The sequence below is a fragment of the Cololabis saira genome, chromosome 2 (genome assembly GCF_033807715.1).
Source record: "Cololabis saira isolate AMF1-May2022 chromosome 2, fColSai1.1, whole genome shotgun sequence".
NCBI classification, from domain to species: Eukaryota; Metazoa; Chordata; class Actinopteri; order Beloniformes; family Belonidae; genus Cololabis; species Cololabis saira.
This window is the reverse complement of record NC_084588.1, coordinates 51,592,093-51,611,283: the sequence shown is the minus strand read 5'-3', so window position 1 is coordinate 51,611,283 and position 19,191 is coordinate 51,592,093. Positions and strand designations below refer to the sequence as shown.

Here is a 19,191-nt window from a genome sequence, read left to right as displayed (position 1 = left end):
AGGAAGCACAAAATGACATGTTATCTTTTATCCTAACGGGGTGAGGTCCCGGTTCGAGGCGATAACCCCCCGATATGATAACCAGTGTGTGATTGGGACAAAAGAGCTGATTTTATACAATCCTAAACCAGAAAAGATGGCACTGTGCAAAATTGAGAAAAAAAACAATATAAACCCAAGATGTTTTTTTTCCATCTCCAGCTGATGTTTCCATGTAATTACAACGGCCACCTGGTGCAGGAGGAATATCCATGAAAAGCGTCTTTGAGGAGCAATGGGGGGGCGGAGGATCACCATCCTATCAACAAATGCACGACAAAAATTATAGACATTTTTAAAAACATTATTCCTCAAAGACAAATTAAACGTTTACGTTTGTCTGTATGTGATGAACCAATGTCTTCTCGTATTATTTTTTATTTTTTTATTTATATATTTTTCTTTATTTTATTCTTTATTTCATTCATTAAAAGAAAAACAAAACAGTTCAGTATAATTACAACAAACCTTATTCTTTGAATGAAAGGGAACAGAAAGAAGACTAAGCTTATTTTATCTGTCCCTTTTTCCTAAGAAATCAAATTTCAATTAATGTAATAATAAAAAAAATTACAAATTACGCAATTTAAAAAAAAAACTTTCCAATAAAAGTAATTACAAAAAAACAAACCACCAAAACCAAAACTACAACAAAGTTATAAAATAACACAGAATAGAGAGAAAAAAAGAAAACCCACCCAATTTAACAATTATCATGATATTTCTTCATCAAACTGGCTTTTATTATTCTTTTAAATGTAATGTTTGATTTGCATTCTTTGGCTTTTGTATCCAGATTGTTGCATAAACTGATACCTTTTACAGAAACACAACGTTCCATTTATTTTGTCCTGAATTTTGGTATTGCGCAGCTTAAGGAACATGGAGGAGTTTCAGTCCATAAAGGGTGCAGGTTTTTACGCTGGACATGTGTGGTCTTTGGTGTCCTACACCACGGCAACATTAACCATCCTCTGATTATTGATCCTACCACATGGGCAAAGCTTTGAATGCTGCAAAACAGAGCTGTATTCACAAATGCTACTTGAAACTTTATTGTCAAAAATAAACCTCGTCCAGGGTCATTCGTGCGTCTAAAAGTAGAGCCCTCTGGTAAGCGGGCAGTGGAAACATGTCTCACGGTCAGGAGAACACGTTTATTTGATCATTTTTAGGGAAAAAATGGATCCCAAACTCCAAAAGAAAGCCAGACTCTTTAATGGTACGAGGCTGTGACGGCGCCCGTGGAAAAGGCTCCACAAAATCCAACTTTTGAAGTGGATCAAAAGCACATGTTACGCCAGCACGTTGCACAATATCCACTCTTGTCAGGACAACTTTGATGAAACGTTTTGATCCACTTCAAATGTGGACTAGTACATCTATTCCACGTAAAAAACAAGCTAAGACCATGTTTCTTTTGTTTTTCTTGACGTTTAAAATGCCGTCCGGTGCTCAGAGCTGAAACCACACAGGTTCTGGATGTGGTAAATGGAGAACAGCTTATTACGATTAAACAAATTTGATTGTGTTGTAATTCAGAGGAACAGACAGAAGGCACAGCATGCGTGTGTAAAAAAGCCAATTACTGACGATGATTTTAGACCGTATGGTACGCTCGACTATTGGCTGTTTTTCTGGATGATTTTAAGCTGAGGAAAACAAGCTCAGATGGATAGATGCGTGTGTGGACGGGCCGGCGCTGGACGGATCAGCGAAGGCATTGATGCATAGGTGATCGAATATATATTTGAGGAGATAAGAACCCGGAGGAAGCTCAAAAATCATTTGTATCTTGACAAAACTGTCAAGGTAACAGCAGCAACGGTGACAAACAGAAGCACTTAACAAAAGCTCAAATATAACAGAAAGTGATAGGACTCAATTGTATGTGCAGGGTTCTAAAATAACACGGTGACGTGATCCCCGACCAAGTTTCACCAGAATCACATATCTTTCTGCTTATTTATTTATTTTTATGTGTGATGAAGGAACTTTGAACCTGGATTTTCATCTCTGTTCACAGGAATCCAACCTGAGACCAGAGGAAGTCTGGTCTTGTCACAAATGTTGTAGTAGATAGTATCAGACAGTTGGTTGTTGTAGACCAGCGGTCGGCAACCCAACATTTTTTAGAGCCATATTGGACCAAAAATACAAAAAACTAATATGTCTGGAGCCGCAAAAAATGAAAAAAGTCTTGTATCAGCCTACGAATGAAGAAACACATGCTGCATGTTTCTATATTAGTTATAACTGGGTCCTTTGCTGCAAATGTATCATGCTAATGTCTTTCCACATGACTCTTTTTGTTATGTGAGTCTGTGGAAGAGTATTAGGGCCAGGCAGGAGAAAAAGAAAAATAATATTTTAGAGGAAGATTTTTTTTTCATTATGTACTTCAAGAAAAAAGTCGAAATGTTGAGAAAAAAGTCAAAATTTCAAGAAAAAATTCCAAATGTCGAGATTAATGTTGAAGTACAATCTCGAGAAAAAAGTCGAAATGTCGAGAAAAAGGTCGAAATGTTGAGGAAAAAAGTCAAAATTTAGAGAAAAAAGTAGAAATGTCGAGATTAATGTTGAAGTACAATCTTGAGAAAAAAGTCAAAATTTCGAGAAAAAAATCAAAATATCGAGGAAATAGTAAAAATTTTGTGAAAAAAGTCGAAATGTCGAGAAAAAAGTCGAAATGTCGAGATTAAAAAGGAAAGGAAAAGGGAAGAAAAAAGAGAAAAGAAAAGAAGAAAAAAGAAAAAAAGAAGAAAAAAGAAAAGGAAAAAAAGAAGAAAAAGAAAAAAAGGAGAAAAAAAAGAGAAAAAAAGGAAAAAAGATTTTTAAAAAAAGAGGAAAAAAAGGAAAAAAAAAGAAGAAAAAAAGGAAAAAAAAGGTCAATCATTTTTGAAAAAGCTCCAGGAGCCACTAGGGCGGCGCTAAAGAGCCGCATGCGGCTCTAGAGCCGCGGGTTGCTGATCCCTGTTGTAGACAGTTGTACAATTTTTGAACTGTCAGTAAACTTCCAACGCAATTCCGAGCCATCAGGCCGATCTCTGTCCAACTGGGTCTGAAATCACACCGGGCTGAATCCTCTACCCGTCAGCCGAGCGTTTGGACTGTGCAGCCCAACAATACCCGTCACCGCTGATGTTGTCCTCATTTCTCAAGCTGACGCTTGCTCATGCATCAGTCTCGTCCCGCTCCAAACAACCGTGATTAAAGCACACTCACCGACACAAATGGGAAATGGATCAGGAAGGGGAAAAAAAAGCAGCTAATGGAAGTTTATGATTAATGAACAAATGTTCAATCGATTAAAATCCGGCCGCAAACGATTTGCAGCAGTGGGAGACTTCATTTCATGTTCTGCCCGTTTGAAAACATCAAAGCTGATATGTGCCTCAAATGTTACCTTCATCCTGCAAACCGTCTCCTGGACGCGGGTGAGCTGCAGGATTCAAACCCTCGCGTCTGCATTAGCCGTCATGTGAACTCCTTGAGCAGCGAAATTCATCAAAATGCATTCAGCTGTTTTTTTTTTATCCCCTTAGTTGATTTCCTCGTAAAAAGAAAAACGCATTCAATCCCACACTTGACAATTTTGATCCTTTGCTCAATGTAAATACTTGAAGTGCTTGACAGAAGGAATCGTGGATTATTTATTCAGATCAATAGCAAAGGGACGGTTTATTATCGTATCCTAAATAATATCACTACCAGCGTTTCAGTACGTACAGAAGATGACAGAGAAAAGGCAGCTGCAGTCACTGAATATTCTAATGTTCAGCCACATTATTAGAAAATAACTGGGACAATTATGGTCCCAGGTCCTCCCTCTTCCAATCCAAGGTATCATTATAAATAATTTCTTAATGCATGCATATATACATACAAATGGCCACACATATACATACACATAGCCATACAGACATATACATACACACACACGCACACACACACACACACACACACACACACACATAGCCACACATACATAAACACGCTCGCGCACACACACACACACACACACACATAGCCACACAGACATATACATACACGCACACACACATAGACATACACACTGGCCCGTTCACCTGCATGCTTGCTCTGTAGTATTTGGGGTTAGTTAATCGCGGTAGCTTAGCTTAGACTGTGATTGGATCTGGAGATTTGGGACAGTTGCTTCTTGCTTCCTGGTTTAGCAGCAGATGTCACCCCCCCCTACATATTACATACATATTATATATTTTTTACTTACTTATTATATATTTTTTTCTATTTTAAACCTAATTTTCTATTAAATTGCTCATTGGTGCTGTTTTTACCAGGTCAAATTCCTGTGTACATTTGGCGAATAAAGCGATTTCTGAAGTTAAAAGATCATGTTGCCTGAAAGTAAACTGGGAGGTTCTAATGGAAAAGTGCCTTAAGTGTCAGAATATCACTTTTACATCTGAATCTAAAATAATTAGAAAATTAAAAATGTATTCACCTCCAGCTTTTGCTCATAGCACATTTTTTTTTTTTTTTTTTTTTTTTGTAGGTATTTAGTTATTTGCTCTTTGCTGTCAGTTTCATTTGACACTTCCCAACATTACCTGAGTTCAGCGTCAGGACTCCTGTGGTTTTGGTTGTTTTGGAAACGTTGACTCAAAAGCGAGAAAAAAAACTGGTTTCTCTTTTCACATGTGGTCTTTCATATTCTGAAAATCTGTCAGATTTTAATATCTCTTCAGTATTTATTTAGAAAGAGTATTGCGTTATGCACAAAACTTAACACATTCTGGCCTGATTTTTCTGACATCATGACAAAACTTCCATTAGATCCTCAAACCTGTTTATTAGGAGATACTACAAATATTGATGCACGATTAAGAAAAGTTTCTCTCTCTGGCCTCGTGTGTTGCCAGGAAGGGAATCGCCATCACACGGAAGTCTGACTCCCAACTTTGTACAGGAAGATGAGTTTCAGAAATGAATAGCTGTGTTCCACTTGAAAAAATGACATTTACACTCAGGAGAGACTATGATACTTTTACAGAGATGTAAACCTTATCTGGCGTATATGGACACATTTTCAGCCTCTATGATGAACGGGTTGTAGATTTATATGCTTTTTTTTTTTGCTGTCAGTGCTTACTGTTGTCTATTTATTTGTTATTAGGGCCCGAGCACTTACAGTGCGAAGGCCCTATTGTATCTGTAGGAATTTTTCTTTATTCTTTATTCTTCTGATGAAAGGAGGGCCTTTTTTTCCCCCTAAACGTTCCCAAAAAGTCACCAAATTTTGAACCAAGTCAGGCCTGGCGAAAAATGTGATATTTAATGGTTTGCATTAATGGGCGTGGCCTAATGGCTCAACAGCGCCCCCTAGAAAACTTTGTGCCTCAAGCCCCACAATACGGTTTGACGTACATGCAGGAAAATCGGTACACACCTGTATCATGTCACAACTTAAAGAAAAGTCTCTTGGCGCCATGGCCGAAACCCAACAGGAAGTCGGGTATTTTGAATTAATCGTGTAATTTTGGCGAAATTTATGCCATTTCTTCGGCCGCTTCTTCGCCCGAACCGTAATGTGCACCCAGGTGTGTTATACATCTAAATGTGCATCTCTGTCCTGCGACAAGGCGCATTACTTTTCTCTTTCAAAAGTGTTACCATGGCGACGCTAGACGCCAAAAAGCGCGCCCACCCTTCATCTGATTGGTTCATACAGAAAAAACTTTGCGCCTCAAGCCCCATAATACGGTTTGACGTACATGCATGAAAATCTGTACACACCTGTATCATGTCGCAACTAAAAGAAAAGTCTCTTGGCGCCATGGCCGAAACCGAACAGGAAGTCGGCCATTTTGAACATTCTGAATTAATCGCGTAATTTTGGACTTGTTGCTGGGGAGGGGTTTGAAGATCTGTGTTTGTGTTTTCATGTATACCTTGAAAAATGCTGAAAATAAAATACTATAGTATTGCAGTTGTATTAAACATCTTGTTTGCTGTTGCTCCTCTCAGGTTGGAGGACACACCATGCTCCCTATCCGCTGGATGCCGCCCGAGAGCATCATGTACAGGAAGTTCTCCACGGAGAGCGACGTCTGGAGCTTCGGAGTGATCCTGTGGGAGATCTTCACCTACGGGAAGCAGCCTTGGTTCCAGCTGGGCAACAACGAGGTACGGAGACTCCAAACCTGCACAAGACTTTAGTTTACCGTATTTTCTGGACTATAAGCTGCACCTGCATACAAGCCGCATCCGATCTATTTAAAAAAAAAAAAAAAGATATTTATCCGCAGATATTTCTGTTGTTAGATTAGATATTTACTACATGTACAGAAGGATTTTGAACTGTAAATGATGTACATGTTTGTACCTAAATAGATCTTTCCTAACAGTGTCTTTTAACACGGCAGCAACTTTGCTGATTAAAACGGGACAGAACCAAGAGAAAATAACCGCTATTTATTTATTTATCTGTTTGAAATCTACTTCTATCTGCTAAAGAAGAAGTAGCGTATTCTTCTTTGCATTTATTTTGTCTTAGTTTTGATTCTAATTCCGGTTAAAGCGCCCCGAGCGGTGGAAGAAAAATCCACAATATAGCCGCACCTTTGTATAAGCTGCATGGTTGAAAACTATGAAAAAAGTAGCGGCTTATAGTCCAGAAAATACGGTACTTTAGTTGGAGCCACACTCTGCCGCAGCGATTCATCCGGTTACTGGAAATCACGTCTCTGAGTGGTTGACGTTGCTCAAAGGTCGAGTCAGGCTGCTGATTAGCCAGCCATCGTCTGGCAGAACTTCAAGCTTGGTTTGCTGCAGCTGGAGTGGAGACCAGAGCAGTAATAACTAATGTAAATGACCGCCGCCTCTTTGCATCTTAATCGACTGCCTCGCACCGTTCCTTCACTCGCTGACACGAGCGCGACCCGTTCAGATGATAAATTCCTGCCACTCGCTGCCAGAGGAGACGGCGCGTTACGCAACACCTGTGATTGGTGTGTTTTTTCATGGAAGCCTCGGCTTTAAATCAATACAATTCAATTAGGACTGGCTCCTGTAAAGTGACTATGTTCAGAAAATGAAATTGACCAAAAAAGAAAAATCCCAGCATGCAGCATTCCTTGGATTCATAAGTACAGGACTGTCTCAGAAAATTACAATATTGTGATAAAGTCCTTTATTTTCTGTAATGCAAAAATGTCATGAATTCTGGATCCGGGGTTCTGGAGCCGCATGCGGCTCTTTAGCGCCGCCCTAGTGGCTCCTGGAGCTTTTTCAAAAATGTTTGCCCTTTTTTTTTGCTTTCTTCTTTTTTTCTCTTTCTTTCTTTTTTCTGTTTTTTCTTCTTTTTTTCCTTTTTTTCTTTTTTCTTCTTGTTCCTTTTTTCCTCTTTTTTTCTTCCTTTTTCCTTTCCTTTTTAATCTTGACATTTCGACTTTTTTCTCAACATTTCGAGGTTTTTCTCAACATTTAGAATTTTTCACGAAATTTTTGACTTTTTTCTTGAAATTTCGACTTTTTTTCGACATTTCGACTTTTTCCTAAGATTGTACTTCAACATTAATCTTGACATTTCTACTTTTTTCTCAACATTTCGATTTTTTTCTCAACATTTAGATATTTTTTCTCGACATTTCGACTTTTTTCTCGAAGTGCATAATAAAAAAAAAAAATCTTCCCCCACTAATATAGAAACATGCAGCATGTGTTTCTTCATTCTAAGGCTGATACAAGACTTTTCATTTTTTGCGGCTCCAGACATATTTGTTTTTTGTGTTTTTGGTCCAATATGGATCTAAAACATTTTGGGTTGCCGACCGCTGGTCTGGATTCATTACAAATCACCTGAAATATTGCAAGCCTTTTATTATTTTAATATTACTGATCATGGCTTACAGCTTAAGAAAACTCAAATATCCTATCTCAAAAAATTAGAATATTCTGGGAATCTTAATCTTAAACTGTAAGCCATAATCAGCAATATTAAAATAATAAAAGGCTTGCAATATTTCAGTTGATTTGTAATGAATCCAGAATGTATGACATTTTTTTTTTTAATTTCATTACAGAAAATAAAGAACTTTATCACAATATTCTAATTTTCTGAGACAGTCCTGTATGTTCAGAAAATAAAATTGACCAAAAAAGAAAAATCCCAGCATGCAACATTCCTGTATGTCAACAAAGACATCAATACAGTTTTGAACTGGGATTTGAACGTTTCCCAGCAGGCGTTTGAGACACTAAAACACACGAATCGATGCCAGAATCTGGGGAGAAACAAACTCCAGGATAAAGAGATTAGTGCTGAGAAGATAATCTGACGTTTGGTGTCATTTTATCATCGGGAGGGGGTTCATTTCAATGACACGTTACTGCGCTGATTATAAACGGGCCACGACCGGTTCAGGGACAGTGATCAACCGTGACCTGGTTGCCATGGAAACAAATGACTAACTGATGTCTTTCTCTTCTCTCTGCGGACTCGCTGGCGACTCCGGCGTTAGCAGCACGGATGCTGACCACGTTCTTAGAGCTCACACTGGCCGGACAGTCAGAACTAAAGCCCAGATCAATGTCCGGCCAGGAATGATGGGTTTTAGCCGCCGTCACCGTCACCGTCACCGTCACCCGCGGGTGCTGACGGTGAAGCAGCTCCAGCACCGTCACCGTCACCCCACCCGCGGGTGCTGACGGTGAAGCAGCTCCAGCAGATCGAACTGGACAGATCCATCACACACAGAACAGAGTAATGGATGATGAATGAATATTCAGGAGTTAAATGATCATTGGTTTCCGCTAAACTACAGCCATCGTGAGTTGCAGAAGCTCATTTTCAAACATTTGTGGTGAAGACGACGGCTCCGACCGCACAGTCCGGTTTGTGATCCGGCTCTCGTCGTCTAAACCAGGGGTGTCAAATGTGCGGCCCGAGAGGTTTTCATGCGGCCCGCGAGAAGTTTCCAACGCAAAAAAACTAAATGTTAATTTACTAAAAAGGAAGGCATAAATAATTGCCATGAATCGCAGCATATCCGATAATATATTTCTTCTACAAATCCATCGTTATTCCACAAATAGAGCAGTTTGACATTTTTTTAGTTTTCTAGAATGCATTTGCTGATTTTATTTCTTTGTAGACGGTCGTTTATTTTTATTAACTGACTACTATTATATATTTTCGCAGGAAAAATATCACTGCTAAAAAATGATAGAAGATATTTATTTGGAGAATTTCAGTTTTGAATACGAGGATAGTGACAAAGTAAAACAGTTAAAAACGAAGTGCTGACTTTTTCGGCACACTGGCGTAAATATCTGCGCCAATTTTTAAAAATAAATACACTTAATTGTACTGGAAAAATCTCTAAATCACAAAGAAACACTCTCAGATGTAATAAGAAAGATTTTGCTTTTAATTAAATTTCCTATAAAAAAGCGAAACATAAAAAAAACATAGTTGTTTCTGTTGATCTTTGTAAAATGATATTAAAAGTATCTTACACATAATTTGAAAAAAAACGAGAAATTTCAAGAAAAGATCCTGAAGAAATATATTTTACATAATTAGAGTGTAAACAAAGTTCATATTTCCTTTAAAATTAACTAAACTGATATTGGATTATAAGAATTAGAGAAAACTTTTTCCGCACCGTTTTTGTTATTTTGAGCGAGCGAGAAAAAAGTTGGTCAAATCCGGCCCGCCAAGCAAAATGAGTTTGACACCCCTGCTGTAAACCATCTGAAGTCGAAAGTCAATATAGAGTCAAAACTCACACTAGTAACTGCAGAGTCACACTTTTTATTTCTGTATTTTACAGATGTACTAACATTTTTCATCAGTCTGTAAAACGATAACTCAGATTTCTTGCTAAATCTATGAGTACAGTCGATCGCACAACAGCTCTTTCCCATTTTAGATGTTTTACAGTTGCTCAAACTGAAAGTTTACGCTGACACTCAGTCTTTTTCGCATCTGTGACGTCATGCACATTCCCTCTATTCTTGAGTCTATAAGGTAACAATAATATAATAATAAGAGAAACTTGTTTGAATTGTAAAATGTGTTTGGCTAAATACAATCTCTGACTAAAATAAGACAAAAATGCTCAGACTTTTAGTCGACTGAAACTTGACACGACTAAAAGGAGAATGAACGTGACTAAAACTGATAAAAACTAAAATGATAGCTGAACCCAAAGACTAAACTAAAACTAGAATGGAAACAGGCTGACAGTATATATCAGTATATATATGTATATATATATATTAAATATAGTAATAATGCACATATATATGCCTTAGGTTTTTACCGGCATGGTATCAACCATTAATATGTGAAGTAGGAATGGGTGATATTTTACTGTTCACGATAAACCGTCAAAAAAATTCCCCACAGTAAGAATTTGTATCTCACGGTAAAAATGATAAATTACCGTTGATGATGTTTTTGTGTAAAACTGATTTATGGAAGGAAGGAAGGAAGGAAGGAAGGAAGGAAGGAAGGAAGGAAGGAAGGAAGGAAGGAAGGAAGGAAGGAAGGAAGGAAGGAAGGAAGGAAGGAAGGAAGGAAGGAAGGAAGGAAGGAAGGAAGGAAGGAAGGAAGGAAGGAAGGAAGGAAGGAAGGAAGGAAGGAAGGAAGGAAGGAAGGAAGGGAGAAAAGAGGAAGGGAAGAAGGAAGGAAGGAAATGAGCCAGAAAGAAAGAAAGAAAGAAAGAGAAAGAAAGAAAGAAAGAAAGAAAGAAAGAAAGAAAGAAAGAAAGAAAGAAAGAAAGAAAGAAAGGATTCCCTTGGTATTTTTGTAATTGTCATTTTTATCGTTATTGGGATAAATGCCAGAAATTATCGTGATACATTTTTTAGTCCATACCGCCCATCCCTAGTGTGCAGACAAGGTAAAAAAGAAACAGGCTGACAGCAACATCAGTACAGTAACGGGTGTAAAGTGTGATTGTTGTCAGTCTGGGTCGTGTGTGTAGATTTACCCTGAGCTACCAAGCTTTTTCTGTCCATGGTTTACTCTGCTCCGTCCTCCACTAACAGTCTTAAAGGTTGTTTCATTCCAACATGTCAGGGTTTCTATCACCGGGAAGGAAATACAGGGAACAAAAGATTTTCTCCACTGGTTTATTCCAATACATGTTTGTTTAGGGCAAACGTGAACGAACTAGAATCCTATTTATGCAAACAAAGATTAGATTCAGAGTTCCTTTTACTTGAAGATTAGGCTTCAGAAAGCAGGTTATCAGATGTGTGCTTTTGATTACTTTGATGCTATCTTACAAAAGCATTAAATTGGTTAACCACATAAAATAGATCCTTATCCATTTTGTTAAGCTACTGTTGGCCTGGAACCGGGAAAAAAACCATTAATGAAGTGAAATTGTCATGACAACACTGAGTCATTTGGTTGATTGTTACACAAGCCAAACAAAGCTCTTAACGTCTCACACACTCGCCCCCGCGGAGACTCTGGATTGCTGTTATTTTGTGACTCTGACGGTAAAAAAAGAAAGGAGGAAAAAAAAGCTGGTTTCCCTTGAATATTGAACAAATCCAGGATGGAACGTGTTCCGTTTCTTTCTTTCCTTTCAGTTTCATTAGTTCAATCCTTTAAGGACTAGCTCAGGCATCAGCAACCCGCTCTTTAGCGCCGCCCTAGTGGCTCCTGGAGCTTTAAAAAAAAAGTTTGACCTTTTTTTTCCTTTTTCTCTTCTTTTTTTTCCTTTTTTTCTTATTTTTTTCTCTTTTTTCCTTCTTTTTCTCTTTTTTCTTCCTTTTTCCTTTCCTTTTTAATCTCGACATTTCGACTTTTTTCTTGAAATTTTGACTTTTTTCTCGAAATTTCGACTTTTTTCTCAATATTTCGACTTTTTTCTCGAAATTTCGACTTTTTTCTCAATATTTCGACTTTTTTCTCGAAATTTTGACTTTTTTTTCGACATTTCGACTTTTTTCTCAAGATTGTACTTCAACATTAATCTTGACATTTCGACTTTTTTCTCGACATTTCAACTTTTTTCTCGACATTTCAACTTTTTTCTCGACATTTTGACTTTTTTCTCGAAATTTCAACTTTTTTCTCAACATTTTGACTTTTTTCTCGACATTTCGACTTCTTTCCTTGACATTTCGACTTTTTTCACACGATTGTACTTCAACATTAATCTTGACATTTCGACTTTTTCTCAAAATTTTGACTTTTTTCTCAACATTTCAACTTTTTTCTCAACATTTCAACTTTTTTCTCAACATTTTGACTTTTTTCTCGACATTTCGACTTTTTTCCTTGACATTTCGACTTTTTTTCTCAAAAATTTCGACTTTTTTCTCGACATTTCGACTTTTTTCTCAAGATTTTGCCTTTTTTCTCGACATTTCAACTTTTTTCTCGACATTTTGACTTTTTTCTCGAAATTTCAACTTTTTTCTCAACATTTCAACTTTTTTCTCGAAATTTTGACTTTTTTCTCGACATTTCGACTTTTTTTTCTCAAAAATTTCAACTTTTTTCTCGACATTTCAACTTTTTTCTCAACATTTCGACTTTTTTCTCGAAGTGCGTAATGAAAAAACAATCTCCCCCCAGTTCTAACTAATATAGAAACATGCAGCATGTCTTCATTCTAAGGCTGATACAAGACTTTTACATTTTTGCGGTTCCAGACATATTTGTTTTTTATGTTTTTGGTCCAATTTGGCTCTAAAACATTTTGGGTTGCCGACCCCTGAACTAGATACATATATTCAGCTGCTAATGTTGCTAAAATAAACTGCTATTATAAGGCACACAATCAGAGTGAAGAGCATCGACGGTCATAAAATCTAGACTATATAAGGGACGGCATAATAAAGGTTTGACATGAACAGTTTAGATGGCAGTTTTTTATGTTTTTGGTCCAATATGGCTCCAAAACACTTTGGGTTGCCGACCCCTGTGCTAGCTCCTCAGTGTCACCACTTTCTCATTATGAGCAAAGTGAAGCAATCAGTGGGTAAGAATGGCTGGTCTCACTCGGCTGCCCCGTCTGCTCCGTCTCGTCTGCAGGTTATTGAGTGCATCACCCAGGGCCGGGTGCTGGAGCGGCCACGGATCTGTCCTAAGGAGGTGTACGACATCATGCTGGGCTGCTGGCAGCGGGAACCGCAGCAGCGGCTGAACATTAAGGACATTCAGAAGGTCCTGTTTGCCATGGGAAAAGCCACGCCGGTCTACCTGGACATCCTGGGCTAGCAGCCCCCCCCCCGGGGTGGCCCGCCCCCCCCCCACCGCCACGCCGGACAGAAGGATCGACAAAGACAAAACGAGACATAAACGACCTACACGAATCCAGGAATAACCAAACCAACCTGCTCCACTGTCAAAAAACATCTGCTTTGTTTGGGAAGGACTTAAGTGCCTGCAACACTTTTGGATATAGTGGATAAAACATATAACAAAAAAAAAAAATTAAAAAAGGAGAAAAAGAAAAAAAAAACACACACTTTTACATTTTGTTTACTTGCATATAAGATGTACAGGTTTGAAGAAGACTCCTCCCCTTGAAAAACTGCAAAAATACACAAAATCGGAGAAGGAAACGGAAGTGGGCTGGCAATAGGATAATGGCCTGTTTGAGGAAACGGAGAGAACACATGAGAGATTAAATCAATGGGTTTGGTTTTATGAATATATATAGAAATATTACATATATTTTCTATTTATTTGTTTGTTTTTTTGTCAAGATGTTGAAAGGTCTGCCACTTGTGTTGCAAAGGGCTCGGCCCTGTCCGACGATGCCACCAACGAACTCTTGGCGGGGACCGGAGACGGACGCCTTACTCTTCTCTGATTGGCTGACTGTGGATTAACGCTGGATGTTTGGAGAGAAGCAGCACTCTAGTAGAGGACCTACCCAATCAGACAACTGACAAATCTATTTTAATTTAAAAATAATGTACATATTGTAAAATTCTACGTGTCAGAATTATGTTAACTTATTTTTTCGGACGTTACTTTGGTTCTTTTTCTGACTGTGATCTGGTTGGCTAAAGTATTACGCTATGGTCTTTGTTTTCATCCCTTCCCAGTGGAGGTTTTTCTTGGGAATGACTCCGTGTCAGTGCCGGTTAAAGTTGTCTAACGTGGTGACGGTGATCGACGGAGCGTCTCGGCTTCGCGCTGACGCAGAATCCCGGACGACGTTGGGGTTTGTTGGACGACTCAGAGCCATCGTTCAAAACACTTTCCAAAGAGGTGGTGAAGCCTCGTTTTAACGTTTCCATTTCATTTGCTTCTTTTCTAGCAAGAATAATGAGTTGATGAATAATACCATGCCACACCTCTCGAACAAAAACACACGCTTTGTCATTTGCAAGCTTTTTTGGTGTGAAACTGTTGAAGAAAAACCTTTCTGTAGCTGAGAGCACACTCGTCATCCGTTAGTCGCAGGTGTGTTGCTTTGTGTGTCAAAGGAGTAGTTGGATGTTTGGGAAATGTGCCTGTTTGCTTTCTTGCTGTAAGTCATGACGGACAGAGTGATCATGGAACACTTCAGACCTGATCTACCGTGTAAAGAGGTGAGTGTATTTTCACCGCAGCGACATCCGAGGGAAACGCGCTTAGACGGTCAGAGGTCGGGATGGGAATTGATAAGATTTTTTCGATTCCATTTTCGATTCTGCTTAACGATTCGATTCTTTATCGATTCTCATTTGGAAAAAAGGAGAAGAAACAATTTTAGTATCAACTTCTAAATCGACGCAGAGCCTACGGCGTAGGTAACGCAGCGACGCACGCCGTACGGTATGCGTCGCCGCGTACCCTACGGCGTAGGCTTGGTGTAACGCGGAACCATAAATCAGCCTGTAACACGCCGGGTGACTCCGCGCTCCCAGCGCATCAGCCGGCCGAGTCCTAACAATTTCCCCCCTTTGTTGAAATGTCCACATTGCAAGTATTGTCACCCTGTTGTCATCCTTTTTGGTAAAATGTAACCAAACTTTCGAGCGTTTATGCCGCTTTGTCCCTGTGTTTTCCTGCTGGAATGCGCACGTTGCACAACGTGCTTGGTGACGTCATTCGCGCCGACTGGAATCGATAAGGGAATCGTTTATGAAAAAGGCAAACGATTCCAAGGAATTGAAACACTGGGAACCGGTTCTCAACAAGAACCGGTTCTCGATTCCCATCCCTAGAGGTGGGGATGGGAATTGATAAGATTTTTTCAATTCCGATTCCATTTTCGATTCTGCTTAACGATTCTCATTTGGAAAAATAGGAGCAGAAACAATTTTAATATCAACTTCTAAATCGACGCAGAGCCTACGGCGTAGGTAACGCGGCGACGCGCGCCGTACGGTGCGTGCCGCCGCGTACCCTACGGCGTAGGCTCTGCGTTGGTGTAACGTGGAACCATAAATCATTCTTACCACACGCCGGCTGACTCCGCGCTCCCAGCGAATCAGCCGGCCGAGTCCTAACAGTTTCCTCCCTTTGTTGAAATGTCCAAATTGCAAGTATTGTCACCCTGTTGTCATCCTTTTTGGTAAAATGTAACCAAACTTTGGAGCGTTTATGCCGCTTTGTCCCCGTGTTTTCCTGCTGGAATGCGCACGTTGCACAACGTGCTTGGTGACGTCATTCGCGCCGACTGGAATCGATAAGGGAATCGTAAAGGCAAACGATTCCAAGGAATTGAAACACTGGGAACCGGTTCTCAACAAGAACCGGTTCTCGATTCCCATCCCTAGTCAGAGGTCGGATTTCCTCACTCAGTGAAGCTCGTAAGTCTCCACTCGAAAGCACATGGGCATTTAAAACATTACAAAAAGCTGCAAATTCAGATTGTGAATATGTTCTTACTCAATATTGATCCGTTTTCTTTTTAATCCTAGTGCAAAAAGAAACAGTGGACGTGGGAAACAACCTGTTATTGTTAATTCAGCACTTACCGGGGAAAGTTTGAAAACTGCAGTGTTCTTTATCCAGTTTTGAACAATAATTGATTAATATATTTAGGAAAGGAAATCATATGGATGGATCAATCAGTTATAAATTAACCAATCTTTTGAATTTCAGCAGTTAACTTTCCGTTTAGTTTAGTTTGAGTCTGCCGTGGTTCACTGATTTTGTGAATTTGGAAGAAAATCTGCTCAATACTCTTAAAGCTGCAAAAGTCTTTTCTCTTTCTTTTTTTTTAATGCACAGCAGTAAAAGTGATGTTGGAATGAAAATACACAAAATATAAACTACAGATGAGGGACATAAGGCAATTAAATGTAGTGCTTTCTCAAACGTTTCCAACCTTACTGGACAGTCCAGGCTCTCACTAGGAAAATCTACACATAGGGTTTATAGTTTTACCTGCAGAGAGTTTGCTACCTTTATATGTGAACAAGACCGAAGTAGAACATTGAGAAAAAAGTCTTGAAGTTGCAACTCACTCTGCAACAACAGAAACGATACAGCGACGGCAGGAGGGTTTTTGAGCTGAGGAGGTTTCTGTTTTTCCGTATTAACACTTTAAATTTCTGACCAACCGTGCATCAGTTCTCAGAACCACCGGAGATAAAAAGTTCTAATAATGAGTTGAGAAGAAGCTGCAAGAACTCCCAAACCTGGCAACCCGGACAAATGTCTCTGGTCTCGTGGACGTAGACCCTGCAAGGTGCTCAAGTTCTGCTACTGTTGGTGCTTTGTTGGTTTAAAATTAAGTCCAGGTTTGTTTTTTTTTTTTGTTTTTTTGTTGCTTAAAGGAGCTTGAGGCTCCTTTTAAGAAATGAGACTCTCTAGCGCCACCCTCCGCCACGACGGCCGTCGGGGGTACTGCAGCCAACATTATTACTAGAAAACTTAAAACGTATACGCATTTTTTTCATAAATCCTGCCTCAATCTCCTTTAAGTAAACCCTGACTCTGTTACTTACAGGTTTTAACCTATAACTTATTCATACAGTACGTCGATTTCATTTAGTGAGTAAAACTAGACAAAGGAAGATAGCTGTAACTGGGATATGATGTCAGCTTTGGTGTTTCACTTTTAAGTCTAGACAAACTGTAAAAGGTTTTTTCTGTAAGTTTTACTTTCTACAAGGAATGCTAAGATAGAAGTGTTTCTGCTAAACTAATCCACCTCCGGGTTTAGCTGTAAACTGACTTCATAAACGTGAGATTGGTTTCCATCTTTCCATTCAATCCAGCAAGAAAGCAAAAAATTAAACTATCCTGGCGTCACATGTGGAACTATTACTTTAAATATACCTGCTCGATAACATCCAGATCTTATCACGTCACTGTGAAGAGAAACAGTCCTGAAATTAAAACATTTCTCCTTTAATATCCTGCTTCCATCAGCCACACACGAGCGAGTGAGGAGGATCTTACACTCGTCCGTCGCTTCGATAAAAACCTTATCTGTTACCGTGAGAGAGGTGAAACTGAAGCACGCACATTATTTGTCAGTTTGTGGCTAATGCTTGAAAATGATTCACTGCTGAAGTGGATCGGCTAAGTGTGTAGTATTTTACTCCAAATGCATTATTTGTTCCTTTTAAATTGGGGTATTAAACGAGCCAGGTCGCATGAGGAGCGTTGTTTGGAAATGAGAAAAAAAAAGAAGAAAAACAACATAAAATGTACTGTAAATCTGAAGATTACTTTTGAACGAACAAAGATAACATTGTGCTCGGGTTGACAAAATGTGTTCATTTTTCACATCTTTAAGATTTCAGACTTGATGAGAAACCTCAGGCACCACTTTTATTTCGTGTTGTATCTGCAGACGGAGTGGGACTCTTTACACATCTTATTATCTTGACATGAACTCCACAGTGTCGTCTCTGTTCCCCTTGGGATTTTGTAAAGCATTGATAAACATTCAGCTATTTCAAGTGTTTTATATGAAAGGCAGGATCAAATCCACTGAGTTGCCCAAAGCTTTTGAGTTTTTGTGTATTCTTTTGTGGTAAAAGCATTATGACACAGACCGTGAGCAGTTGCAGGGTATTGTAATCCTTTCATGGTGAGTTGAGTATTGTTTGAAAAGTTTTACTTTTTTTTCTTTTCTTGTATGAACTAACTGAACCTTTTTTGAAGCAAAGCTGACATATACCATGTACACATGTTACAGAATATTAAAAATGTGGTACAACTGCAGTACATAAAATACTGATATTCCATGATAGATCTTTGTATTAATGTGACTCTCTTAAAAAATGTCTTCAAACAATCAGATGATCTCCTTTTCCATTTTGTCCTGTCTTATAAAGATGTGTGAATTTGACAAAAATCTCGTCTTCCTCTACGTTTCTGAGAGCTGAACAGCTCGGGTTGTGAGTGTGTTTTATCTGTGCTCTTCAAGTAAACGCTTGCTTTCCCTTGCAGCCGTAAAACAACTCAGCCACTTGCGTGTTTCACGGTCGGGAGCCTCAGTGTTTCAGGCCACGCCATTTATAAGATGAAATCATATGTACCAAGTCTGAAAGTTAATTTTAATAGGTTTACAAACACATGGAAAAAATTATATGTTAGACACAGAACTGTGTTGTTACTCTGTCCAGCTGGCGCTTTTATGCTAGTACCTACCGACTCGCCTTTTCCCCATTTGTTTTTAGACACCCACTAAAGATGTAGAACATGGAGGAGAAGCTTCAAGCGGTGACGCTTTTTTTTTTGTTTGTTTGTTTCGGTGCTGCTGAAAAGTCAGCTGGAGCCGTGAGCAGCTATGAAGAGACAGATCTCCTGGTGGATCTGGTCGTTCCTTATTAGTCCAGCTGTCTAGCTATAAAACGTATAGGAATCGTTCAGTTTGTGATACAAGCATGAAATCTGGTACACAAATAGCCAAACGTTTCCCCAAAAGATATGGACGTGGAGCCATCGTGAATTTTCAACATGGCGCCCATGGCAGCCATTTTTCAAAATGGCCGCCAGAAACAAGTGTTTTCTAACGAGTGATTAGTTGAAATGAGTTGCCAGTTTGCCCTGGCTGAGCTTCAACATCCACTCTATTACTTATCCATTCATTAGATGGTTCAGTTCTTGCAGATATGAGGATCTTTTTTGGGTTTATTACTTCAAAGTTAGTTTTTATGTATAATAGATCTATTTTCATGAAATGACTGAAGATATTTTATTTTGGCTAATATGGCTGTTATCATGAAAGAAACAGTTGT

The 19,191-nt window shown here is 39.0% G+C and overlaps 1 protein-coding gene across 1 annotated transcript in view; it reads left to right on the top strand.

Moving 5' to 3' along the window:
- LOC133456756 (NT-3 growth factor receptor-like) overlaps positions 1-13,279 on the top strand; it is a 126,087-nt gene extending 112,808 nt beyond the window's left edge. The window contains exons 7-8 of the mRNA XM_061735325.1: positions 6,049-6,207; positions 13,085-13,279. Of these exons, the coding sequence (XP_061591309.1) occupies positions 6,049-6,207; positions 13,085-13,270 (345 nt within the window). The 3' untranslated portion in view covers positions 13,271-13,279. The remainder of the gene's footprint in view (positions 1-6,048; positions 6,208-13,084) is intronic.
- The last annotated feature ends 5,912 nt before the right edge of the window (positions 13,280-19,191 follow it).